General features: G+C 49.7%; 2 protein-coding genes across 3 annotated transcripts; both read left to right on the top strand.

The window, feature by feature from the left end:
* The first annotated feature begins 5,939 nt into the window (after positions 1-5,939).
* On the top strand, positions 5,940-18,536 carry GAPDHS (glyceraldehyde-3-phosphate dehydrogenase, spermatogenic). The gene is made up of 11 exons (XM_006867363.1): positions 5,940-6,006; positions 10,055-10,250; positions 11,030-11,126; positions 11,337-11,443; positions 15,026-15,116; positions 15,201-15,319; positions 15,727-15,808; positions 16,124-16,275; positions 16,393-16,555; positions 18,266-18,363; positions 18,453-18,536. The coding sequence occupies exons 1-11, from the start codon at positions 5,940-5,942 to the stop codon at positions 18,523-18,525; spliced, it is 1,245 nt and encodes a 414-aa protein (XP_006867425.1). The 3' UTR covers positions 18,526-18,536.
* Positions 18,537-18,993: 457 nt separating this feature from the next.
* TMEM147 (transmembrane protein 147) lies at positions 18,994-20,904 on the top strand. 2 transcript variants are annotated; one of them, XM_006867361.1, is made up of 7 exons: positions 18,994-19,208; positions 19,286-19,355; positions 19,910-19,969; positions 20,061-20,197; positions 20,321-20,405; positions 20,502-20,623; positions 20,713-20,904. In XM_006867361.1, exons 1-7 carry the CDS (start codon positions 19,132-19,134, stop codon positions 20,834-20,836), a joined length of 675 nt encoding a protein of 224 aa, XP_006867423.1. In that variant the 5' UTR covers positions 18,994-19,131; the 3' UTR covers positions 20,837-20,904. The 2 variants fall into 2 exon arrangements, with proteins under 2 accessions (XP_006867423.1, XP_006867424.1); XM_006867362.1 differs by lacking the exons at positions 20,061-20,197; positions 20,321-20,405 and having other exon boundaries at positions 19,132-19,208; positions 20,713-20,836.

Raw genomic sequence — 20,904 nt, 5'->3', positions numbered from 1 at the left:
ATTGTTGGGAAGGTGAGAATTCAGAGAGGAGCCAAGGAACCAAAGCTCCTATTTATCCTCTGTCAGCCTCTCTCCTCCACCCCTTATGAGTCAATTAGCCCTATGAGGCACGGACTTGGTCCCAGTCAAGGAGGTATTTCCCAGGGAGATTTGGGGTTGAGCAATGAGGAGGAGGAGGAGCGGATGAGTCATGAATGGAGAACCTCAGTATCTTTACTCCATGCCCAGCTGAGGCCTCCACCCTAGAGCCTAGATGCCTGTCCTTCCAAACACCTACTCCTTTCATTCCTCACCCACTATCGAAGCTTCCTCTCTTCCAGCCCTCCATTCTCGGGACACAGGCATAGTCCCAAGGATGGAGGGATTTAAGCATCTAACTACCCCTAGCGGTAAGAAGGTGAGGGGAAAATGAGGCCGTACTCTTGGGGAATTGAGGGAATCATCAGATATTTTTCTTTTGGTTCCTGTTGACATCCCGTCCCTATTTACTATGATCCATTCACAATAGTCTTTTTCCTGTTTCTCAAATACACCAGGCTCAGTCCCACTTCAGGATCTGTGGCCTTTACATTTGCATTCTCTCTGCCTGGAATGCAGAATCCATATTTTCACAAGGCTGGCTGGCTTCTCACTCTGTGCTTGGCTCAAATGTCCCCTCAAAATAAAATTTCTCTAACTACCACTGGACCAATAAACAACATTCTTATCAATAGAGAAAAGATTGAAGTTATCAAGGACTTCATTCTTCTTGGATCAACTACCAACACTCATGAACACAGCAGTCAAGAAACCAAACAACGTATTGCATTAGGCAATTCTGCTGCACAATACCTTTTTAAAGTATTGAGGAGCAAAGACGTCAGCTTGAAGACTAAGGTGCATCTGAGCCAAGCCATGGTATTTTCAATAACCTCATATGCATGTGAAAGTTGGGCAGTGAATAAGGAAGACCATAGAAGAATTGATGCATTTGAGTTATGGTGTTGGAGAAGAATATCATAAGTACCATAGACTTCCAAAAGTACCAAGAGATGTGTGTTGGAAGAAGTGTAGCCAGAGTGCTCCTTGGAGGCCAGGATGGCCAGACTTTATCTCTCATACTTCTGACATATCATCAGGAGGGACCAGTCGCTGGAGAAGGATATCATGTTCGGTAAGGTGGAGAGTCAGAGAAAAAGAGGAAGACCCCCAGAGAGATGGATTAGCAAAATGGCAGCATCAATGTGCTCAAGCGTGGCAACAATTGTGAGGCTGGCCCAACAACACTGGGCAGTGTTTTGTTCTGTTGTGCATAGGGTTGTTATGTGTCAGTACCAACTCGATGACACCTAACAACAACAACAACAACAACTACTCATCCCTCAGTTATACTCTGTAATATCATCTTTTTGTTGTCATTGTACTTATCACCACCTCAAATTACCTTCATATTTTATATCCATCTCACCTACCCAATTGTAAACTTCCTGAGGACAGGGCCCTAGTCTCTGTTAATCACTAAAGCATCCCCAGATTCTAGGACATTGCCTGGGGTTCGGTAAAAATTTATAGACTGAATAAATGGGTGGATTAAAAAAACTGAGGGAAGAGAAGACAAGCCCAAGATTTAGTCTCATAGGAAGCTGGAGGGAAGGGTGCCTAGGTCCCCAAAACAACATAGGGTCCTTTAGAGAGGGTTGTGAATTTTAGAGCAAGGATCTTATTCTCTTCACAGAACCCAGGACTTCTGCCTCCCAGCCCTTGGGCAAGGGCAGGGGACTGATTGTCATGAGCTGGGACAGGACGCAGTGTCTCCTGAAAAGCCGGTTGAGGCAGCCAAGGGGAGGGGCTGAAGACCCAGGACAGCAGTCAACTGTCAGAGCTAGAGCCTGGGCTAGGAGCCAAGAGCTCATCCTTCCTGCCTTCCTGTCTCTTAGCATCTTAGGGAGCTCCAACCTGAACCCTAAGTGTTGTCATCTTGGCACAGTTTGAAAGGGGAAAGAAGTAAGAGCAGGAATTGTCCTAGAAGGCAGGACAAATGGTAGTTGGTAGGTAGGTCTACAGCCTAGTATTTATTGGGGAGCTACTTTGGAGGGAGGCTGAGACCAGAACAAGAGTCTGTGGGTTGGGTTCCATTGGTGCAGAGGTGAAAGATATGCGGGTTCCGGTGCCAAGGGGAGAGATTGAGAGAGGGGGTGGGGTGGGTTTGCTGGTGGGAAGGCCAGGCAGATAGGAATGCACAGGGTGTTAACAAGTGGGGGTGGCAAAGTTATGTGTGTGGTTGTCCAGGCGTGGTGAGACTCTGCATATGTTTTCAACCTCTGAAAACAAGGACAACAAGGCCCACTCCCCTCAGAGGACCCAGGATTCCACCCCAGAACCTGAACATTCAGCTTCACCCAAAACCAGGCATCCCAGGCCCAGAGACCCAGGCACTAGGCCTTCCCTAGTTCTGACCACAGAGGGTGAGTAATTGTCACCATCTCTGCAAACGTGAGCTCATCAAATCTGTTTCCTAGTTTCAGGCTCCAGAACCAAGGCAAATCCCTAGACAACCTCAGGTGTGGCTTTTCTATCCATGTCCAGTACCTAGATGAGGGTGTTTCCCATGCCAGGTGATTATTGGGTGGGGAAGTATGGGTGTGAGCTTCAGAATCCTAACCCACCCCGAGACTGAAAGGTGGGATTTCTCCTTATGAAATGCCCTCCATCTTTTCTTTGCCATCTCTCTCTCTGCCTCATCCTTCCATCTTGGGTCAGTTTCAAGCCCTCTTCCTCAGCCTTCGCATTTCTATTTGCTACTAATTGATTCAGTACTTTGGCATCTGTCTTCCTGAGATTGGCTTGAAGTGCCTTTCTTGTTGCTATCCTTTCTTATTATTATCCTCTGCTGGTTTAGGGTAACGTGGTCGTGTTGGTCTCCTAGTGTGAGTTAAGGAAGTTTCACAGCCATCACAGTCTCTCCCCAAAGTAAGCCAGAGAAGGACTGGATGTAAGTACAGTGTGCTTACTGATCAGAAGAGCCTCTCCACAAAGTAGCTGCCCCTGGGCTTCCTAGCATTGGTTATGTATGATGTGTAACAGTAGTAAAGGATGACAAATTGCTGTTCCCCACTGGCTAGGTATATCTTGCCTATAAAACCATCTAGACCTGAAACCTTTAGGAAGACTGGCTGTCACTGTTTTGTTTTTTTCCCTCTTGTTATGGATCAAGACAGGTTTGCGATTCTTATACCAGTTTTGATCTTTTATGTTTTATAAGAAAAATATTATCTAAATTTTCAAATCAGTGATTGCAAAGTTGACAGAGTCAGTCCCTTTTCCATCCTAGTGTTGTTTGTGCTGTGTTGTTTTTCCCTTGATGTTAAAGTCCATCCCTTCCTCTGTTTTTCTTTTAAACAAGTCATCAAATTTTGGGTCGTGGTTCATTTAAATCTCTTCATCTTTATATCTAACGTATTTTCAATTCCACCTCTCCTAGGTCATCCAAGCAGAAGAGCTTCCCCCTCCCCCGGTCGCATGGCAGGTGCTTGGCAAACTAACCTCCCATGGAGGTTTGGGAAGAACAAGGTTATGGGAAAGCTTACATCATTTTGCCCTTTCTTGCTTCCTCTTCTTGCTCTAAGATGATGCTTCTTCCTGCCCCAAACCCTCAAGCTCTAAACCTTGGTCAGAGCTGCGTGTCAACCAGTCCTGCAGGTGAAGATGCGTGGCTGTGAGTCACAGATGTGCAAGGCAAGCCCCCACCCTCAGTGCTTTGGGAGAGGGGAGCCATATGTCCAAGCTTTTTGAGGAACCCAGCTGTCAGAATGGTGAAGCGCTCAGCTGTTAACTGAAAGATGAGTAGTTTGAATCTACCGGCCACTCCACAGGAGTAAGACTCCATGACATAAAGATGGCAGCCTTGGAAATCCTATGGGCGTGTGTCATATGGGGTCACTAGGAGTTGGAGTCTACTCAATGGCAGGCAATAGCAAATGTTTATTGAGAGCCTGCTTTGTACCAGGCGCTGTTCTAGGTGCTGGAGGCACAGTAATGAACAAAATAGGCAAGAATACATGCCCTGTGGGGGGCTTACAGACTCATGTGGGAGACATTGAACATGTAAAACAGTAACTAGATCATAGCAAACTATACATGCTACAAAGAAAAGAATAGGGTGTTGTAAGAGGATATGCCTTGGGTGTTCCTTTAAGACTGGAGATCAGGAGAAACCTGGAGACTTATTCTTTCTGATGTTATTTATTGAGTGGGCACCTTCTAGTCAATGAGATCCCAAAGTGACCAACACAGACAAGGTCCCTGCCCTCATAGAGCTTACAGTGTAGTGGACAGAGGCAAGCAAACAAATGAATAAACAAGATGACTTTTAGAGAGAGACGTGTGTATGAGAAAAATTAAAACCCTAGAGTAGTAGTTTTGCACATTGGAACACAAGAGTGGTTCCCAGTCCAAACCAGAATGGGGAAGCCAGAGAAAGTCTCCAGAAAAATGGTGGAGATTGAGCAGCAGATAGTGACAGAAATGAAAGAAGATATCTGAGGGAAACCAAGAGCAGCTAAAGGAATACTGGGAAGACTGTTCTAGACCTTAAGGAAACAGCTAAGCAAATATCCACAGGTAGAGTCAAGGAACAGCATGGGTCTAGTTAGTGTGCCAAGAGGAAGAGAGAACAAGGGGCTTTGAGAACTAGGCTCCAGTCACAAGTGGTTGGCCTTGGAAGGGTGGTGCCCAGCATTTGACATCACATTCCTAAATGGGGACAGAGTAGGCATTAGTGCCCTGCCAGTGGCATGGTTGAGGGACATGAGCTGGGAACCACACCAAGTGACACTGTCAAAAGGGTGATTCTGATGATCCATACAATTTTATTTTTTGCAGTGTTTCAGCAGGAATTTCTTATTTTTAAAATAAAAACATTCCTGTAGTGATTTATTACAAAAACCTTTTTGTAAGCTCTCCTTAAATGTACCAGTATACCTACAAAGCTACAACTGTATGCTAATTCACTTTTTAAAAGTCTAATAGTCTCACATCAAAGTTGCCATTATTATCCAATTACCATGATGCCTTAAATCACAGTTACATCTGGTGGTTTCGTCTGAGTGCTACAAGCGAACACTGTTGTTTTTCGTTGCTGATGATTTTGCCAAGTTTTCTGGTATTTTAACTACAATATTGTGGTAATCGGTATTTGTGAACCTATATCAACTTTTTTTTGGAGTCTTGGTATGGCACTGTGAGTTAATGCACCAGACTGCAAAGCTGTTTGAATTACGAGGTTGGCGGTTCAAGCCCACCAGTTGCTCCTAGAAAACCCTATACAGGGTCGCTATGGGTCAGAACCGACTCGACGGCACTTAACAACAACAACATCAACTTTTTTTAAGAATGAGATAGTAACTAAAGGAAACGGAGAAAAAGAGAAAAAAGGATTCCTCTCAGTTACTAATCATGTTGTAACTAATGATTCAATGGTTGTAATTCAGTGTAGAAACATTTTACAAAACTACGTTGTTGGGATGTTTGGTTGTTGTTAAGGGCCTTGCGAGTCGGTTCTGATAGCGACGCTGGATCGGGTTTCCGAGGAGCAGCTGGTGGTTTTGAGCTGCAGATCTTGTGGTTCACGGTCCAGTGCTGATCCACAATACCCAGATAATTTAAGAAGACTATATTTAAACAATTTACAACTAAATTTATCACATTGTTATATGATTAAATAGTAAGGATTCTTAAGGATTCTGTACAAGGAGGGCGTCTGGGGTTGGGGGGAGGGTTGGTGACACTATCCCTAGTGAGACCACGGTCCCCTAGGTCTCCAGCCTATGCACAGCAGCGTCTGTGACGTCACTGAGCATCTGTGACGTCACCGCAAGACGCTCTGGACCCACGGGGACCCCTGCATCTCAGTAACATCAGGGTTGGTCCAAGAGAAGGTAGGCATGAGACCTTAGGAGGCCATGTCAAAGCGCGACATCGTCCTCACCAATGTCACCGTTGTCCAGCTACTAAGACAGCCATGCCCAGGTAAGGGAAGCAACGGAGTGACCCCAGGGAACTGAAGAAAGCACGTTGAGGGGGACACGCCTCCCTCATACAGGGTGCTTGGTCCTGAGTACCTCCTTCCAAGACCTTGCGCACCAAAGAGAAGGGAGGAAGCGCAGGGCGGGACGTCCAAGTACCGCCTTACTCCTTTCTCACCCTGTTTGCAGTAGTCGGTATGGGGGCCCGCCACCCCCAGGGCAAGGTGGGCCTTAACCACAGGAAAGTTAGAAGCAGGGGCTGGGATAGAGGCTGGAGGCGGAGTGTGGTGAGGACAGGGCCTTGCGAGAGGCTTTTGAAGAACTGGTGAGTGCCGAGGGGCTGCTGGCGAGCTAGCCCCTCTAACATTGTGTGACGGTCATGGTGACCTGTGCGGAAGGGTGTTGGTAGGTTTTAACCATCCTGATGTGCAAATCAAGGGCACGTGCAGCCTGCTAAGGGCGTGCGAATTAATCATGGGCGGGAGCTCATGAAGTCTCCAAACCACCAGGTGAGGTCAGTGTGTTTATCGTCCCATTTTACAGAGCGGCTGACAGAGGGAAGAGGCAAACGTCACTTACTCTAGACTCTTAGCAAGCGCGTGGGAGAGTTGGCCCCACGTTGCTTCTCCCTGCCACTGGGGGGAACGGGGGCGAGGGGAGCGCGCGCGCGCACACACACACACACACACACACACACACACACACCAGCCAGCCAGATGGCAATTCCAGTTCCTGGCAGTTATCTCACTTCCCAGGGGCGGCGCGCCTGCTGAAAAGCCTCCCTATGGCGGGAGAGGGGTTGGGGAGTAGGTGTGACTATAATGGGGTGGGGCTGTGAACTAGCTGCAGGGTCTTCACGCCACAACGGAAAGGTTCACGGCCACTGGGCTTGCTCATCATTCTCTCTGTGACCTCGAACCTCAGCTTCCCCTGCTGTAGAGTTAGGGCTCATGCCTCACAGGATTCAGTGAGATGAATGATGGACGTTAGAGCTCAGTGTAGCGCCTGGTGGAGCATGGTAGTAATAAGGATATAGCGGCCAGTATCCTTGGTTCACCTCTCACGTGACGATCCTTCACCACTGAAGCTCCTCCCTGCTGGCTCCCAGCAACCTTCCTTTAGCTCCTGATCGCACCTCTAAAGAACAGAGGAGGAGAGGGCTGCGGCTGGGGGAAGTAAGGCGTGAAAGACCATCTGAATTTCTTTCTGAAAGATAACTGAATTGACTCAGATTCCCACCCTTTACCCAGGTAGATAAATCTCCGTCCTCAAGGTCACGAATAATCACAGGGTCACCTGTCACAAATTAACACTAATATCTTTATGAACTTGTACTACTGTTGTCAAGGGCTGTCCAGTCGATACCTACTATGAGTGACCCTGTAGAGCGTTTCGGAAGGAGCTCTGGTAGCGCAGTGGTTACAAATCGGGCTGCTAACCTCAAGGTCGGCAGTTCAAAACTACCAGCTGTTCCGTGGGAGAAAGATGAGGCTTTCTGCTCCCATAGAGATTTGCAGCCTCGGAAACCCTGTACAGGGTCACTATGAGTCGGAACCAACTTAACAACAGCACAACACAGGGTTTCAGAGGAGCGACTGGTGAGCTTGAACCACCAACATTGCGGTTCCAACCGACCTCGCAGCCCAGTGCATTAACCCAGTGTCACACTAAGAATCCTATTGTTGTTGTTGTGTGCCGTGGAGTTGGCTCCAACTCATAGAGACCCGGTACTGGGTTTCCGAAGCTGTAAATCTTTATGGGAGCAGAAAGCCTCACCTTTCTCCCTGGTAGTTTGGAACTGCTGACCCTGAGGTTTATAACCAGATTTGTAAGCACTATGCTACCAGATTAGCAACACTCATAATCCAGCCTGAGACCACAAGATCTCAACAGCGGACTCAACCCCTTCTCAGGAGCCTTTGATTCTGGTGTCAAAGGCAACTTCCATCTTTATCTCAGCCTCTCTCCAACCGTTTCCTCATAAACACTTCGTATCAGCCTGCCTCCCCTGGGCTAGTGAATGCAGCTTCTGGGCCTTGAAGTCTCACTGAGTCATCCCAGCAACCTCCAGGTGGTGGGTCAGTTGTGACACCCAGGAACCAGAGACCAGAGGGCTTCCTTCATTAACTATGCAAGACCATACCACATAAAACGGCTGAATCAGGGTTGGTGTCCAGGTCTGATTACTCAGCTTGGAACCCTCAGCTGTCCAGGTCCCCTCACTGTGGTGTCTCAGGCAGCCCTGTTTCCTCTCTTCTCTTCAAGTCCTCATCTGTAGCTCAGGTTGTTGTTGTTGTTGTTGTTGTTAGGTGCCATAGAGTCGGTACCGACTCATAACAACCCTATGCACAACAGAAAAAAACACCTCCCGGTCCTGAACCAACCTCACAATCAATACTAAACTTCAGCCCATTGTTGCTACCACTGTGCCAATCCATCTCATTGGGGGTCTTCCTCTTTTTCTTCGATCCTCCACTTTACCAAGCATGATATCCTTCTCCGGGGTCTGGTCCCTCCTGATAACATGTTCGAAGTATAAGAGACGAAGTCTGGCCATCCTGGCTTCCACAGAGCATTCTGGCTGTACTTCTTCCAACACAGATTGGTTTGTTCTTTTGGCAGTCCATGGTACTTTTAATATTCTCCTCCAACACCATAACTCAAATGCATCCATTCTTTTATGGTCTTCCTTATTCACTGTCCAACTTTCACATGCTTATGAGGTTACTGAAAATACTATGGCTTGGGTCAGGTGCACTTTGGTCCTCAAGCTGACATCTTTGCTTTTCATCACTTTAAAGAGGTCTTGTGCAGCAGATTTGCCTAATGCAGTTCATCATTTTATTTCTTGACTGTCGCTTCCTTGTAGCTCAGGTCGAAAGGTGTTTATTAAGTGAAATGTGGGAGTGTGTGTTTACAGGCTGGAACTGAGTTTTTCATTAGTTACTGAAAGTATGATATTCCCATGCTTCTTAAACACCCCTGATCATAATCATTTCAAGTACTGGGCTCAGTGCAGACCTACTGAGTCAGATGTTCCTAGAAAGAGACTTCCCATGTGATTCTTATCAAGACACTGGCTGGATCAATTGACTAGATTAGGAGAAAAGCTGGTGGCCCAGTGGTTAAAGTGCCCAGCTATGAAAAGTCAGCAGTTTGAACTCACCAGCTGCTCTGCAGAAGATGTGGCAGACTGTCTCCATAAATATTTACAGCCTTGGAAAACCTAGAGGACAGTTCTACTAGGAGTTGAAATTGACTAGATGGTGGCAGTGAATTTGGTTTGCAGATTTGGACTAGATCGGCAATGATCAGATACATTTGGGAAATGATCACAAGCTACATGTTTGGAATGTTTCCTCCTCTATCATAAACACCGTGCATAGTGGTTGTTAGGTGTCACTTCCAACTCATAACAACTCCACGTGACAGAGCAGAACTGCCCCATGGGGTTTTCTAGGCTGTTGTCTTTATGGGAGCAGACCACCAGAACTTTCTCCTGTCCTTCAGCTAGCTTCCAGCACTTAACCTTTGAGTCACCAGGACTCCTGCCATGTATATTAATTACTTCATCTAATCCTCCCAGTTATCCTCTGAGACATGTACCATTATTTCCATTTGTATAGAGAAAGAAACAGAGGAACCCAGGGAACTAGTTCAAAGTACATGCCCACTGAATTAGAACCTCCCGAGGAAGAGCCCTGGGCATTGATACTTTAAAACAAGCCTATCCCACTCCCCATTCAGGGAAGGCTCAGGTGGTGGTGGTTGTTAAATGCGGTCAAGTCGGTTCGAACTCATAGACACCCAGTATACAGTTTCCAAGGAGCAGCTGTTGAGTTTGAACCGCCAACCTTGCAGTTCAAACCTACCTTGAGATCGAGGGCTTATCCTAGCGTGCCACCCCAGGCTTAACAAATGCTAGGCTAGACCGTTGGCCAGGAGCAGGTTCCGAGTAGCAATTCAATCTCTTTCACGATGATTGTACAGCTCATTGTTTCTGCCACCCTGCCACCCCCCACCCCATCCACAATTTCCCTCTGCCTCTCCAGTGACCAGACCACCACCCCCACCTGAGCCCAAGGTTGAAGCACAGCCAGAGCCCCAGCCAGAACCCAAGCCCAGACCAGTCATAGAGATTGTAGAACCACCACCGCCATCAACACCACCACCACCGCCGCCGCCGCCACCACCACCACCAGTAATTACGATTTCTCCCATGGAGGAGCTGACTGTTGGCATCAATGGGTGAGTCTCTGCCCTGGCCCCTGAGCCATCCCTGATGCCTCAGGGTCCTACTTCTCCTCTCCTTACACACTGGGGGCCTCTCCACACTTCTCACCATGAGTGCGTTCATTCTGCTGATCCTACCCTCAGTGAGCTCTTACTCTGATGAAAACAATAGCCAAATGCACCAGCCAGTTCCATGGTGTGTGTTGAATATGGAGCTCAGTGCTACAGTAGGACCGGGGAGGGAAGCATTAGCTGTTATGGTCAGAAGAGAGCTTCTAGAAGAAGGTGACATTGGAATGTGACAGCTGACTGACAAAGGGCATCCAACCATGCAGCTTTGTTGGGGAGAGACTCTTCCTGGCAGAGGAGCCAAGCAAGTGGAAGGGCAGCCATTAGGTCATCATGGCTAGAGAAGAATAAGCAAAGAATAGGAGGGAGGGAGGTGGTAAACCCAAGACTTTAGATATTGTTTCCGTGACAAACAGACAAGGAGGTTTCAAGCCAAGAGACATCATCTGACTTGCCATTTTAAAAGAGCCACCCAGCTCAAGGTGGGAAATTAGGGGGATGGATGGGTAGAAGATGCAGGAAAAGCAGTTATGAGGCTGGGCTGGTCATCTGAGCAAGAGATGATAGTAACCCACACAGAGGTGGTCACCTTTCCCCAGATTGAAGCCTCCCTCTCTAATCCTTGAGTGGGCCTGCTCGCTTTCACACCCTCTTCTCTCATCCCTCCCTGTGCCTGCTGGGATGAGGATTCTGAGGACCACCTTACAATCTTTGTCCCTGGACAGATTTGGACGTATTGGTCGCCTGGTGCTGCGTGCCTGCATGGAGAAGGGTGTTAAGGTGGTGGCGGTGAATGATCCGTTCATTGACCCTGAATATATGGTGAGCGGCAGAACAGGGCGTGGACAGGAAGGGTGGGACCAGGGCGGGAAAGTCTTAGGAAGAAGGGTGTTTTAGGGGAAGTCTATAGAAGAAGGCTCCCAGCTGCAACTTGGGACCGCTCCACACCTTCACTACTGTGGGAACTCTGGAGGGATGCTCACTTCTCTATCCCTGTCACCACAAAACAACGTTCCTTCCTGTTTCCTGCAGGTGTACATGTTCAAGTATGACTCCACCCACGGCAGATATAAGGGGAAAGTGGAATGCAAAAATGGACGGCTGATCGTAGATAGGCAAGAGATCAGTGTTTTCCAGTGGTAAGAGTAGCAGCTATTTGATGACACCTGTAGCACTTTGAGACAGGATGTGAAGATGACCAAAACACGATGGGGTTCAGAACCCCCCAAATTATGTGTGCATGTCTCTAGGTACTGGCCTGGAGAGGGAGTCTCAGAGAAATTCCTGACCCCTAAAACAGTGAAGAAACACTAATCTAGAAAGATGCCCCACTATACTCAAGAACACTAGATGTTTAATATGCTTCAAACACATTTTTAAGATACCAGAACAATTAAAAAGCTACAAAGTATTGTAACCATGGCAATGAAATGATATACGATAGGATGAATGTAAAACTGATGTTCTCCCATGTAAACTATCACATAATGCACAATAAAACATAAAAAAAAAAAAAAACTATCAAGTAGGAAATAGCAAACCTACCCCCCTTGCTAATGTACATGATCAGCCACTGCTGGGGGCTCCAGTTGATGACTCTATCACTGGGACTTCTATACCTGCATGGGTCTAATGCCTCCCTGGCCCCCCGAGGCAAGAGCTGCAGTCCCTCCCTCCCAGTGGAGGATGGGGAGAGAGAGGAGAGAGAGGTGGTGTTGTTAAGTGGGTTCTGACCCCTATCGATCCTGTATAGGGTTTATAAGGAGCAGCTGGTGAGCTTGTGATTCAAGCAAACTATGCAATCCAGTGCATTACCCCACAGCACCACACCAGGGACCTGGGGCAGCAAGCAGGGGCAGGGGAGGTGGAACTACACAGTGTCCGTGAGAATGGAAGCAGCTGTTTGCCCTGAGCTTCCAGCAGAGCACTGACTACTCACCAGGCCATCGTTTCCCCCCACACACACACACACACACACCACCACTCCTGCCACCTGGGGCCTGCTGCCCCTCCCAGCTCTGCCCCCAAATCAATTACTGCCTTCTCTCCCCACTACCCTGTCACCGCACGCACGTTGTTGTCTCCCAGGCTATTAGCACAATTCCCTTGTCTGTGTGTGTACTTTATCCTGTTCTACCCTGCTGGTTAATGTGCTGACTGCAAAGCCAGTTTGAACCGCAAGATCGTAAGATCAGCGATTCAAGTTCACCAGCCACTCCTTGGAAACCCCTTCCTTAAGGAGCTCTGGTAGCATAGTGGTGAAGCATCATCTCAAGGTCAGCAATTCAAAACTGTGGGAGAAAACTGAGGCTTTCTGCTATCATAAAGATTTACAGCCTCAGAAACCCTATGGTGGTGGTGGTGGTGTGCTGTGGAGTCAGTTCTGACTCATAGTGACCCTGCATAGGCCTTCTGAGGCTGTAAATACAGGAGCAGAAAGCCTCATCTTTCTCCTGTGAAACAGCTGGTAGTTTCGACCTGCTGACCATGAGGTTAACAGACTGATTCATAACTGCTATGCTACCAGAGCTCCTTCAGAAACCCTATGTTGTTGTTGTTAAGTACCGTGGTGACCCTACACAGGGTTTCCGAGACTGTAAATCTTTATGGGAGCAGAACACCTCATCTTTCTCCCGCGGAACCACTGATAGTTTCGAACTGCTGACCTTGAGGTTCGCAGCCCGATTCGTAACCACTACGCTACCAGAGCTCCTTATACAGGGTCACTATTTGAAACTACCAGCAGTTCCTTGGGCGAAATATGAGACTTTCTGCTCCCATAAAGATTTACAGCTTTGGAAACTCTGTACAGTGTCGTTGTAAGTTGGAACTGACTCCACGGCACATCACCACCACCACTACCCTTTCCTTGGCACTGTAGAATCAGGACTGAACCACAAGGTGGCTTTGAACCAAATAATTGGCAGTTCAAACCCACCGGCCACTCCTCAGAAACCCTATACAGGACTGTTATGAGTCAGAACTGATTTGACAGTACTTACCAATCCCTTACTTGTCCTGGTGTGGTGCTGTAGGATAAGCACTAGATTGCTAACCACAAGTTTTGCAGTTCAGATCCACCTTTACAGCAGGGTTCCTATGAACCAGAACCGACTCAACAGCACTTAACAACTATCCCTTTCTTGCTGGGTAACTTTGGCCTCAGGTTCATCAAGTAAGGTAGAAATGGTGATGTGTAGCGACTAGTTGGGAACAGCTAGAGTTCACAGGAGTGTGGAACACTTGGATGGAGATGTTACCCACAAGCCCTAGCCTCCCTGCAGACAAGGCTGTGTTTGTGTACACGTGCCACGGCTGCTTGGTACCCACTGGCCCAGCTGAGACAGATGTGAACAAATAATCACTGAAGCTGTTACAGTACTCTTCCTTCCTTGCTAAATGAATGAATATTATTGTTATTAAGTGCCATCAAGTTGGTTCCGATTCATAGTGACCCTGTATAGTGTTTCTGAGGAGCAGCTAGTAGGTTTGAACTGCCAACCTTGTGGTTCACAAGAAATCCTTGTGAATGGAGTCCTCAAACTGAATGGAATACTCAGAACAGCTCCATGGGCAGACGATAGAGGCTGGGGTGGGTCTCTTGGGGTCCACTCTTTGCCTCATGTGAGGTCAACACATCTGTAAAGATACTTTTAGTGTTATGTCCTCCATCTTGGAAGGTGGGACAGGGTGTCAGAAAAGAGCTAGCTGGATAGATGGCCAAGGAGAGAGAAATACTACCCAGGCATGGCACTGACTGCTCACTGATTCATTCATTCATCACGGCCACGCCACTCATCCAGCCTGTCTGCGCTCTAGCCAGCTCTACCCGCTACTCCCTCCTCTCTACAGTGGGAGTCGTGACAGCACTTACTCCTTGGCTTGTGAGGTTCAAACGAGGCACCGGCAAAACACTTAGCACACACACACGCACACAGCATTTGTGGACTGGCTGATAACAATTTTTAAAAAACACTGACTGAACCCCTGGGTTTGGGGATGCAGGCTCAATGGCAAAGGAAACAGATTAGACTGGACCCTGCTACCATGGAATGTTCTAGAAGGTGAGACAGAGGCTAAGAAATAATCTTACAGAAGCAATTACAGCAACTGGAATCAATGCTGTTGAAGCCTAGTCTACAGCTTATTCGTTCATTGCTTACTAATAGGAAATAGTGATCCCAGAGGTTTAATGCATTTCAAATAAAACCCTCAGTCAAAACATCAAATAAGCATGTACAAGTGTAAAGCACATAGCAGTAAACCACCATTATTTATCTAATCAAAATCATTAGCTACTGCTAGACGCCAAGCTGCTTCAGACTTCAGTCCTCCCTGGCATCTAGGTGTCTTTCCTGGCCTCTGGCCACAGGAGCAGAGGGGCTAGGTGGGCTGGGGACTAGGAAGGGGGAGCAGTGGGGTACACCTTGCCTTCACATAGTTCACATTCTACTCAGGGTCTGCTCTGGCTGGGAGTAGTCAGGGATGGTCCCCTGAAGAAGTTGAGGTATAGGAGATGGCAGCTCCTTACCAGGTGCAGCAGAGTTCAGAAAAGGGGTCCACAAGGGGGAAAGCGGTGAGAGGCAAGGTCAGCAGAGCTGGCAAGTCCACCTGGGTCAGCTCGCGTGGGTGGGGGGCAGACAGGTTGCCAGGCAGGAAGGTGTCTGTGGAAGCCCTCACAGGAGAGGGAACCTGCTCACTGTTGTGCCAACTGTCCTCAGCAAGCAGCCCAAAGAAATCCCCTGGAAGGCTGTCGGGAGCCCCTTTGTGGTGGAGTCCACGGGTGTGTACCTCTCCATAGAGGCAGCTTCGGTAAGAGAGACAGGTGCCTGGGCTGGTGTGGGGGAGGAAGAGGGGCACTGGAAGTACCTCCAAACATCTGTGTTCCCTTCCTAGGACCACATCATGGCAGGTGCCCAACGTGTGGTCATCAGTGCCCCCTCACCAGATGCGCCCATGTTCGTCATGGGTGTGAATGAGAAGGAATACAAGCCTAGCACCATGAAAATCGTCAGGTAACAGAGAAGGGTGAGGGGGGACATGGAGCGGCATTTGGAAGTGTGTAGTGGTACCCACAGGACACAGGAGCCTGTGAAGAGGCATCAGGCTCTCCCCGCCTCATTGCTCTCAGCTCCTCATGCTTCCTTCATATGAAACTTTTTGTCTTCCCTGAAGTCAGAATATCAGCCATGTATATACGTTTACCCTCAAACTGTGTTACAAATACAAGACTTCTAAAGAACATGTTTGAGGGAGCTCCCCCAGATCCACCTCTGGTGCCACCTTCACTCTGCCAGCCAATGACCCATCCCCATCCCTAACCTAATTTTATCACAAAACCATACCCCAGGAGAAGGGTGAGGGTGGAGGTGTGGCTCTGCGTCTCATCTCTCAGTGACCTTGCACACTTGGGCCGTTTCAGCAATGCATCCTGTACCACCAACTGCCTGGCCCCCCTGGCCAAGGTCATCCATGAGAGATTTGGAATTGTGGAAGGGCTGATGGTAAGTTAAGGGCAAGGGGATTGGGGCAGGAGTGATGGTGGAAACCCAACCTCTTCTTTACCAGGACTTGCTTAGTGTGTACAGTTAACAGGGAATGGCTGGTTTGGGAGGAGAGGTCCAAGGGTGGTGAAGGCTTGTGTAACATTCTGCAGTTCTCAGACAAGGCTGAGCCCGGGCATGTGAAGGCCCCTCCTATAGTATATGGTGATGGATCTCTTAATCACCACATCTGAGCCACTGACCCAGGCCTGAGAGAGAGGCATGGGAGCTCAGGAGCAGAAAAAAGGGCTCACTGCAAACCTCTCCTTCCCCAAGACCACAGTCCATTCCTACACGGCCACCCAGAAGACCGTCGATGGACCATCGAAGAAGGCCTGGAGAGATGGACGGGGGGCACACCAGAACATTATCCCAGCCTCCACAGGGGCAGCCAAGGCCGTAGGCAAAGTCATCCCAGAGCTCAAAGGGTATGAGGGCAGAAAGCTCTAAATGCTTTGGGGTGTTTGTTGGCGGGAAAGCAAGGGCCTGGGGAAAGAGAGAGAAATCCCCAGGTTCTGACTCTCTTCACTGTCCTGAGTCTACAGGAAGCTGACGGGAATGGCATTCCGAGTGCCCACTCCGGACGTGTCTGTCGTGGACCTGACCTGCCGCCTGGCCCAGCCTGCCACCTACTCGGATATCACAGAGGCCATAAAAATGGCAGCCAAGGGGCCCATGGCTGGCATCCTTGCCTATACCGAGGATGAGGTAGTAGCTAAGAAGGGGCCCTGGGAGGATCTCTCTGTGGGAGGGGTGTGATTTCCACTTGCCAGAGGGCAGCTCAGAGTGTGAAGATTAGAACTGCAAGGCTGAGGAGGGGCCGATCTCTCTGCCTCAGGGCCTTTGCACTTACCTGATGCTCCTTTGGTCAGCCAAGATCTCCCTGGTGACCAGTCAACTCTGGTTTCTTTCAAGAATTACAACCCATCTTCTCAGCAAGCCCCAGCCACCAAGAAAGGTTTTCTTTCTGTGGTTCTTTTCTCACCTGACATTTCATTTCAGTCACTGTTAGCCACACTGGCGTGTGTAACACTTCTCCATAAAAGCAGGAATTTAAGGGCTATCTTTTCATCTCCCTAGCCCATCAGGTCTGACGCACAGCTGGTACTCATCATATGCTTAGAGAATGAGACAGTAGCTTCCATTTCTGCAACAATGGCTCAGAGCCAGGCCATGATCAAGTGATCATGATCAAGTGATCATGATCAAGATCCCTGTGAGGAGTGGTTGGCACTAACTCTGCTTCCAGAACTGCCATCTCTGCATGTCCACTGTGGTGCTGTCTTCAGCTTCAGCTCCTGCAATCCACTTTCAGAGCAGCCAGGATCCTGTATTTTAATGCAGTCCAGTCACACCACCCTCCTGCTGAAAACTGTCCCACACACGCACACGCACAAAAAGCTCATTAAGTCAATTCCCATTCATGGTGACCCCATGTGTGTTCAAGTAGAACTATACACTTCATGGGTTTTCAACATAGTATTTTCATGCCTGCAGCCTTTCAGAAGCACATTGCAGGCCATTCTTCTCAGGCACTTCCTGGGTGCTAACTACTCAGTGCCTTTCCTTTAGTTGTTGTTGTTGTTAAGTGCCTTCGAGTCAATTCCGACCCATAGTGAACCCTGTACAGGGTTTCCGAGGCTGTAAATCTTTACAGGAGCAGAAAGCCTCCTCTCTCTCCCGTTGAGCAGCTGGTAGTTTCAAACTGCCGACTGTAAGGTTCGCAGCCCGATGCGTAACTACTACGCTACCAGAGTTCCTTTAATAGTCAGGTGCTTAACTGTTTGCATCACCCATGTTCTCCTGGCCACTCACCACCAAAAATCCCACTTCCATAGAGTCAATTCTGACTCATAGCAATCCTATACAGGATTGCCAAAACTTTCAATTCTTTATGGGAGCAGATTGCCTAGTTTTTCTTTCTTTCGATTAGCAGTCCAATGCCTACCTTCCACCACACTGCAGCTATAATCTCCAGAACCCCTGTGCTTTTGTTCCTTCAACCTCAGACACCGAGTCTAGGACCTGAATTGGCTAGAAAACCTTCTTCATCTAGGCTCGGGTTCATCCCCACTCCTCTGTGAAGCCCGGTTCAAACTGTCTGCACAGTTGCCAGGAAGTAGTGGTTATTGGCACATTAGGGTGTGTGCGGTCCGTGTCCTTTGGCCAGTCTCTGCAAGCAGAAGCATTTGCCTCAGTCAGGACCTCGTGTGGGGTGCTTTACAGTACTTATTTCATTATCTCTTCGCACCATCCCCACCCAGCAAATGAGACAGGCTCAGAGAAGTGAAGTCTTGTCCAAGAGCAACACAACACATAACGTGGCAGTCAAGAATAGGATCTAGCGCTAAGAAGCCTTGGGCTCCTGGTGATCCTTGCTCTGCTAGTTGAACTTGTCTTTGAAATCCTGACACCCAGGTGGTCTCCTCGGACTTCGTCACTGACCCCCATTCCTCCATCTTCGATGCCAAGGCCGGTATAGCTCTCAACGACAATTTCGTGAAGCTCATTTCCTGGTAAAGGCTCTCAGAAGGAATCACAGAATTCGGGGGGCGGGGGGGGGGGAAATAGGGATTTCCCTGACCTCCGCTTCCTCCATCCCCAGGTACGACAACGAATATGGCTACAGTCACCGGGTGGTCGACCTCCTGCGTTACATGTACAACCAAGAGAAGTGAAGGGCAAGTCCGCCCCTCAACCCCGCCCTGCTTCCCTTTGACCTCACGGACTAGGACCTGTCTCCCATTCCCACACTTGACTCCCCCCAGGACGATGGGTATCATACGTGAGGGCTCAGCGCCGCTCTGCCAGCTGATGAAATAAAAAAGAAAACCAAAGTGCTTGCAACTGTCTCCTGTGCCTCTGCGCTCGGTTACATCAGGTTCAGATCCAGGTTCAAAGCCCCCGTACCCCTTTTAACTCGACCAGCCTGCAGCCTGGAGTAAGGTTGTTGCCTCGACTCAGAGCCAGGCTTCCGCTTCAGGGAAAAGGAAACAGCCCCAAAGATATTTAAGAGCCAGCGTGGCCACTAGGCGATCCCGAAACCTCAGCGTCCAGGGTCTGCAGCAGCGCCCCGCCCCGCCCCGCCCCGCCGTACTTGACGTCACCGTGCGCCGACGCGCCGGGTCGGGAGGGACTACGACTCCCAGAAGGCCGCGCGCGGGCCGCGGCGGAGGCAGGTGGGCCCCAGGCCCCGGCTCAAGTGATATCGGTACCGGCCGGGACCCGCGCTCAGAGACGCGGTCTCGCTACGCCCGCGCGGGCGGGACCCAGCGATCGGCACCATGACCCTGTTCCACTTCGGGAACTGTTTCGCCCTCGCCTACTTCCCGTACTTCATCACGTATAAGTGCAGCGGCCTGTGAGTGCGGGACGCGAGGAGGGTGCGGGACGGAGAGGGCGCGGGGCGGGACAGACGCTCATCGCCTGCTCCTCCAGGTCCGAGTACAACGCCTTCTGGAAATGCGTCCAGGCCGGGGTCACCTACCTCTTTGTGCAACTTTGCAAGGTGAGCGCTGTCGGGATCTGGAGATAGCCCTCCGCACACCGGGGTGAAACTTGAGGAAGGGTCTCGAAGCAGCTTTTGCATAGACCTTTAGGTAAAACTGAGAAAACTTCCGCCGCGTGGTGACGAGTTTTGTACAGTTAAGAAGGTTCAGTAACCCCGCACAGCAAGTACATGGTGGAGCCTCTGCCCTGGTTCCAATTCCCCTCCGAACGCACACATCCGGCCCTCTGGGGGAGCAAGGCGCCTGCCCACCATCTCCCACAGCCCTGGTGGCCTCTTGTCAGCTGCTTCCAGAGCCCCAGTGTCCTTCCCCTCTATCACACACTTGTTAAGTGCCGTTGAGTCTGTCTCTACCCATAGAGACCTTGTATAGGGTTTCCAAGGAGCAGCTTGTGAGCTTGAACTGCCGACCTTGGAGTTCAAACTAACTTTGCAATCTAGCGCATTAACCCACAGCGCCACACCGGAACTCCCCGTCACACACTAACCTCCCACAAAATCCAGGTGGTTCCTTCCTCTCACCTTGATGTGACCTTTCTGATTTCTGTTCCCAGATGCTGTTCCTGGCCACTTTCTTCCCCACTTGGGAAGGCGGCATCTATGACTTCATAGGGGTGAGAGGGGCAAGAGAGAATGTGGGAGTGCAGGAATGGGGTCCGTTATCCCCTGCTTACCCAAGCCTCAACCCAACCCCTGGCCCCACAGGAGTTCATGAAGGCCAGCGTGGACGTGGCCGACCTGATAGGCTTGAATCTCGTCATGTCTAGGAATGCCGGCAAGGGGGAGTACAAGATCATGGTGGCAGCCCTGGGCTGGGCCACCGCAGAGCTCATTATGTCCCGGTGCGTGCAGCTGCCTGCAGCCCAGACTCCTGGGTGCCAGGAGGGTGCTGGAGGGCAAGGGCTCAGGCTGTAGGTGCCCAGAGTGTGTGGGTACTGGAGAAGTCTGCCCTCTGCCTTCCTTAGCTGCATCCCCCTTTGGGTCGGAGCCCGAGGCATTGAGTTTGACTGGAAGTACATCCAGATGAGCATCGACTCCAACATCAGTCTGGTATGTGGTTCCTGTGCCCTCCTGCCCCCTGCACACATTCATGCACACACGTGCTGGTGGCCTAAGGCCTGGCCTTGACTTCCCGCCTCCCTCCAGGTCCATTACATCATCGCGTCCGCCCAGGTCTGGATGATAACACGCTATGACCTGTACCACACCTTCCGTCCGGCTGTTCTCCTGCTGATGTTCCTCAGTGTCTACAAGGCCTTTGTCATGGAGTGAGCTGGCTGGGGCTAGAGACTGGGTTCACCTGGACACGGGGGTGAGTTACTTCTTCTCCTTCCCTCATTGTGATCTTTTCCCACAGGACCTTTGTCCACCTCTGTTCCCTGGGCAGCTGGACAGCATTGCTGGCCCGAGCGGTGGTGACGGGACTCCTGGCCCTCGGCACCCTGTCCCTGTATGTTGCTGTCGTCAATGTGCACTCCTAGGCTTGGTGTTCAAGCACTCACAAATACCTGCTCCCTGTCACCAGGTTTCAGTGGATTAAACCATATTT

Source organism: Chrysochloris asiatica, unplaced genomic scaffold (assembly GCF_000296735.1).
Source record: "Chrysochloris asiatica unplaced genomic scaffold, ChrAsi1.0 scaffold00104, whole genome shotgun sequence".
Classification (NCBI taxonomy): domain Eukaryota; kingdom Metazoa; phylum Chordata; class Mammalia; order Afrosoricida; family Chrysochloridae; genus Chrysochloris; species Chrysochloris asiatica.
Note: the sequence above shows the minus strand (reverse complement) of the source record. Positions and strands in the feature narration are given on the sequence as shown.